The sequence below is a fragment of the Eubalaena glacialis genome, chromosome X (genome assembly GCF_028564815.1).
Source record: "Eubalaena glacialis isolate mEubGla1 chromosome X, mEubGla1.1.hap2.+ XY, whole genome shotgun sequence".
NCBI lineage: Eukaryota > Metazoa > Chordata > Mammalia > Artiodactyla > Balaenidae > Eubalaena > Eubalaena glacialis.
The window spans coordinates 94,193,186-94,199,185 of NC_083736.1; the positions used below are offsets into that span (position 1 = coordinate 94,193,186).

Below are 6,000 nucleotides of genomic sequence, written 5' to 3' on the forward strand. Positions count from 1 at the left end.
CCCCTGCCCCAGCCCCGCCCCCAGCCCCTTCTGGGAGCTTATCCTGAACGCTGCAGCCCATCTCTTCCCCTGCCTCCTGTGGGCACTGCTAGGCGGACATTTTTCAGGAGCAAATGCCCCAGTTAGTTAGCACTGACCGTGTATTTTGGGCTTCCTCTTCACGCAGACTATAAACTCAAAGACAAGTACCATGTCTCGTTTTTGCCAGTTAAAGCACACAGCTTTATTGGTGATACATAAAAATGCAGACTTGGTGGACGAGGCTGAGTCAGTACAGCTCATAGAAGGGGAGTGTACATGTTTTGCTGAATAGGTTTGCCATCCTTAGGCTCGTGAAGAAAAGAGAGTAAATGAAAAAGAATTCAACCTACGCAGCAACCAATGCATTTTCGGCACAAGCTCCCACATGGGTCTGGTCTCCACAAGATGGTCCAGCTTAGACAGGGAGACCACCACAGGCAAGGCATCCCTCGTCAGGCTAGAAAATGTTGTTCTTTCACCACACAGCTGAAATGATCCCTTTACCACAGGAAGAAGGCTGCAAGGGAGCAATTTACAATGCGCACTGCCTGCAGACTGCAAAACCAAGAGGTTACTCAGAGCTCTGTGGGAACCCCTGCCTGGCCAACAAGAGAGTGGTCCTGGATTTAGCAAGTGTAACTTTCACCCAGAGATATGGCTATTGGCTAAGGCTGGATCTTCAATAGCACCCGCTGCAGAGTCTTTGACTGAGAACACAAGTGTGTGCTCACTGATCGGGTTTTGGTTCGGGGTGGATCAGTCCCATCCTGTTGGAGGGGGCCATTTAAGAGGCCGGGATTTCTGGGAGAAGCTGTCTGTTTGCGTTCCTGATAAAGAGGGACAGGAAGGAGAGCAACATTTGGGCTCCCAGCAACTCCCCCGCCAAGACTGGCTTTTCAGACAAACCCATCAAGGGTTTCACAACGTGCCCCTCAGCACATTCACTTCCCTCTGGTATCAAAGGAAACTTCAAGCCTGAAACGGACTTGGCAAGCATGTTATTAATAACTGTCATGATTATTAACAAATTTAATCCGGCCTGCTGCAGTAATGAGTTGCAGCAAAGTGGCACAGTCTCCCGACACACTTCGTTGATGTACATCTTAATCTGGCCCTGATTTGCAACACTGGCATTCAAGTTATCCGGGGCACAGAAAGCCTCAACAGCAGGGTCGGGAATAGGGATCGTGTTTCCAGCAATGGAGAGTCTGGCCAAATGACTATTGATATCGTGGCTAAATGAAAAACCAGTGTCCCTGGGCTGAGCTAACAACACTTTTCCCTGAATGGAAGGGCACTTGGAGAGGCCAAGAACACAACTGAAATTTTTAAAGCTTTGAGCACTCCAAGTATTTTTACGTTCATAAGGGAACGGGCGCTGTTTTACCGGATGTGTTCGGTTGGCCTTGCCCCCACCTGAAGGCCTGTCCTCGGTGCCACCAGGGGCCCCAGGTTCAGTCCAATCCCCATCCTCACTCCAGGGCCGAGCCATAGTTGTGAAATCAAACCAAATCTCGGGCTCCTCCTCATCCAGCTCCTGTTCATCATCCCATTCCTCTTCCTCCTCCTCCAACTTCTCACTGTCATCTCTTCCTATGGTTAGTTTGTAAACGCAGTAGCAGGCACCTGCCCCAATCATCAGTCCTGCCGCCATCCAACCCACTTCCCGAGCCCGGCCCATGCTCAGGTCCGTGCCAGCCTGGGGGCAGGACAGGAGAGGGCCTTGCTCCACCCGAATGAAGAGTGTTCTTAAGGCTCCACCTGAATGATGGTGGAGGGGAGACGTCTTCAGCCTATCCCAGGCTCCTGAGGCTCTCTTGTGATGAATCTATGGGTGAAAAATAATATTAGGGCTTTGGGCTGTGCCTGGATTTGTGCCTCACCAGGCAGACAGAGTGGAGTTTGAGTTCTGGTTGAGAGAGGTGGATTATTTGGCAACTATTTCTTTGTTCTTTTCTGTCATCCTCTGTCTACCCTCAGGACCCACCATTTCTCTTCCAGGGCCTACAGAGAAGGGCAGGAGGTGGGGCTGGGCTGTGACAGCCAGGAGGGTGACAGGAGAGGCTAACCCTCAGGTAGTCTCCTCCTCCACCACACCCCCACCCCCAAAGACTCAGAGGCAGTCTCTCCCACCAACCTCTACCAAAGTCAGGTAAATTCCTTCTCCTTCTCTTGTCTTCTGTGGTCAGTGCGCCTTCCACAGTGATTGACGGACACACAGTCTGGCAGAAGGACAGATGGAAAGACAGCCGCCTTTGGGGAACTGAAAGTGTAGTGGATGGATCAGCACTGAGAACACAGGTCCCAGTACCCGCTTTTCTGAATTTCCAGCCTTTGAGTTTAAAATATTTCTCACACCCTCCTGACTTTCCTAACGCGGGCTTCCCCGCCCCACCCCCCTTGGCGTCCGCCATTTCCCCAGCAAAGGCCGCCACACCCCTTTCCCTGCACTGAAATGGGAGGGGGTGTGGAGAAAGAAGGGGCCGGGAGGGGGCGACTCGGACCCGGCCCGCACCGATCCCAGCACCCCCTCTGCGCCATCCCCACCGCCACCGCCACCCCCACCCAGGGGCCAGGGCTCATCCCACCTTCACACCGACCTGCACGGTCCCCAGGCACTTTGGTCCTTCGCTCGCCGCGACTTTCCCCGGCGACCTACTGGCCAACAGGTCTACAAACCTGCAGACAGACGGGGGACCGAGGGGACGGAGTGCTTGGTGGACGGAGCGGCACTCGGGACACGAGTGCCCTGATTGTGGAACCTTTCTTTCCTCGGAGTCTCTGTACCAGCCATTCACTCCCCTCACCCGCCGCCCGAAGTCCGCCAGGTCTCTCTCTACTAAAATGGGCATGGGGGGGCGGCGGTATTTAGAAAGTAGGCGAGAAGGGGACACAGCCCCCATCGGCCCGAACGTGGATCCGTGGCGCTCTTGGCCTTCTCCCATCCCATCTCCCTCCAAGCAGAGCCCACGCTCATACCGATCTGCACGGTCCGGGGCTACTTTCCTTCTTCCCTCACACGCCTGCAGTGTGATAGGGGGCTGGTACCCAGACGGAGGCGACTAGCAGTACTTCTGCTCTAGGCAGCTCTTGGTCACGTGACGACCACGTCACCAGTGAGCTCTGGCCCCCAACTTCCACTCCCACAAGCAGTGCGGCAGGCGCCAGCCTGCCCCGTACCTCCCCCCATCACACTGGGCCCTGTCACTCTTTTCCTCTGTAACAATACCAGAAACCAGAAGTGACCATGGCTCTCTGGTGTTCGCATTTGCCTTTCTCTAATTACAGGAAGGGGCAGCATCTTTTCCTGGGTCTATCATTACTTATACTTCTTTTGGGGGAAATGTCTTATCCTTTCCTTGGCTCTGAAGCTCCTGTCCTCTCTTTCTTAATTTCTACCCTTTCCCACAACCAGTCTCTGCACCAAAATTAAGCGGAGGGGCGGGGAAGAAAAGCCCAAGTAGCAGTGAGATTTTTGTTAGTATTTTTAATATATTTATGTTCGCTTTCGTCGGTCCTTCCTTTTTTTATTGACTCAAGCTACACTATTTTGTGATCAGAAAATACAAATATATATATGTGTGTATATATATATATACACATATATATATAACAAGATTTCCTAGTTAATAAGGAGGCCTCATCGATTTAAGCTAATTTATACCACACTGAAAATATTTTCTTCTGACTGCACAGGAAATAGCAGCTTTCAAGCAGCATATTAAAATTTAAAAACATATCCTTACAAACAAAGCCAGTGTGCTTTCAATATGATTTATAAATTGACGGATAAAATGAATCTATAGTGAAGTGGTCAGTGCTTTAATTGTGACCAGTTTAGTTAAGTGAACCACTATCCCTTCTTCCTGGATGAACTCCTAGTGTTAGGCGTCACACGATTGAGATCGTCAGAGGGGACTGCTAGATGGCTTTCATTCTGGCTTCAAAGGACAGACTTTCTGCAGACCCCAAATTCAGATGAATCTTACAAATTAGTAACTTCACAGATGAGCTTGCTTTTCATTCAAAGGTCTTTATTTAAATCTATTCTGAAGTTTCATGGTGTAACCCATAAACCATCCAGAAATTAGAGGATTCCCTGCTATCCCATTGATGAAAATGAGACTTGGTAGATGGAATTTTCATTTCATCATTACACTGGTGAAATATCTCCGGTATCTGTCATTCGTGCACTGTATGTCCCCCTAGCAGCGGCTAGTGTCCAGCATTTTCCAGTGGAAATAGTAGTTAAGAGTCTGTGGGTGACTGTAAATCACTGCGACAACCCTTGAGATCCGTCATTTTTCTCTCACAAAAGGCACAGTTTACAGGATCCCAAGCAGTCGCCAGGGGAAAGAGTCCTTTTCATTCCCTGCCTTCTGTTACAATTTCACTGCACCACGCATACAAGCCCCTCAGAATAATCCCAGAACTCAGGGACAAAGTATGCAGAACTTAGTCCCCAGACATTCAGCTGTCCCCGCTGGGGAGTCATACTCTAAATATAGTCCCTTCAGGCAGCCTCTTTCTTAGAACGCTGAAATCTGACACCCCAGCAGGAAGCTCCCTGTGTGAGGGGCCCCAGTGTGGGGGAGGCCCTTTCAGGAGGTGAGCCAGGAAGCCCAGAGTGCCTTGCTGGTGAAAATTCAGAAGTCAAGAACATGTCACAGCTTTCTGGTCTTCCTCAAACTTTTATAGACCAAACAAACCAGTATTACAGCTCATCTCTCTAAACCCCTACCTCATTTATTTTGCCATCATCTCCTTACACCGTTCTTTTCATTGCCCTTTATTTGCTTCTCCGAGGCAAGTGAATTCTATTTATGAAACCTTACTAACAGAACTCGCAGATTCAACTGTTATCATTCAATCTTTGGCTGCTAAGAACTTATATAAGTGGCTTTTATTTATTTTGAATATATACATTAGAAAGAACTAAGGAGTATGTAAAGCGTAAAAGAGGCAGGTGCTTCAGTGTCATTGACGTGGCTTTCCAATAAGAACTCATTCTCACAACTCAGCCAGCCTTCAAGGACAAAAGCTCCACTCTTACCGCTCCTCATTAGTAAAAAATATCTCTCCCCTTTGGTATATTTTTCAATTATTCCAATGTATAACCCCTGACCACTATTCTCCCAGGCTGTCAGACCTTTTCTGTTTGGATCCACTCCCTCTCTTAAACTTCCTAAACCCCATGGGAATGATAACACTTTCCGTTCTCTTACTTTGTAATTTTGATCCACAATTTCTACCAAGGAACCTGGAGACTAGCATTTTTAAAAAATTTATATTTTATTTATTTATTTTTGGCCGCGTTGGGTCTTCATTGCTGCACGCGGGCTTTCTCCAGTTGCGGCGAGCGGGGGCTACTCTTCCTTGCGGTGCGCGGGCTTCTCACTGCGGTGGCTTCTCTTATTGCAGAACACGGGCTCTAGGCGCAGGGGCTTCAGTAGTTGTGCCTCGTGGGCTCTAGAGCGCAGGCTCAGTAGTTGTGGCGCCCAGGCTTAGTTGCTCCACGGCATGTGGGATCTTCCCGGACCAGGGCTCGAACCCTTATCCCCTGCACTGGCAGGCGGATTCTTAACCACTGCGCCGCCAGGGAAGCCCGAGACTAGCATTTAAAATCTACTTTTCTCTCCATTATAAATCCACCAACAAATATTTATTTAAGGGCATGCTATTTGCCTGACATACCATTTCAACAGCAAAAATGGAAAATCCTTAAGCAATTCTTCAGACAAGCCTTCAAAAGACTATGTGAAGCCACTGCCAAAAAGAACCTTTTGGCTTAAATCAGTATATGATCACATGTGATGTGTGATTTATAAAGTATCCAAAAACAGAAAAGGATCAGCAGATGGTAACACTAATGGAATTTTGGAGGGTGAGAAAAATAAATTATAGAAGATTGTTATCTTAAAAAGCTATATTACTTTTTGTATTGTGTTATTTGTTTCTTGTGTTGTGTATTAGTTAATT

At 48.5% G+C, this 6,000-nt stretch overlaps 1 protein-coding gene across 3 annotated transcripts; it reads right to left on the minus strand.

Moving 5' to 3' along the window:
- Positions 1-198: 198 nt before the first annotated feature.
- Positions 199-3,124, minus strand: LOC133082093 (protein ARMCX6-like). Of its 3 annotated transcripts, none has more exons than XM_061178529.1 (4): positions 3,001-3,124; positions 2,622-2,700; positions 2,165-2,284; positions 199-1,849 (listed from the first exon to the last, which is right to left on the minus strand). In XM_061178529.1, exon 4 carries the CDS (start codon positions 1,700-1,702, stop codon positions 806-808), a length of 897 nt encoding a protein of 298 aa, XP_061034512.1. In that variant the 5' UTR covers positions 1,703-1,849; positions 2,165-2,284; positions 2,622-2,700; positions 3,001-3,124; the 3' UTR covers positions 199-805. The 3 variants fall into 3 exon arrangements, with proteins under 3 accessions (XP_061034512.1, XP_061034510.1, XP_061034511.1); XM_061178527.1 differs by having other exon boundaries at positions 2,159-2,284; XM_061178528.1 differs by having other exon boundaries at positions 2,159-2,284; positions 2,610-2,700.
- Positions 3,125-6,000: the final 2,876 nt, after the last annotated feature.

Bases quoted from the DNA above. Each gene is read 5' to 3' on its own strand.
- LOC133082093 (XM_061178529.1), bottom strand. From the start codon at position 1,702: ATGGGCCGGGCTCGGGAAGTGGGTTGGATGGCGGCAGGACTGATGATT.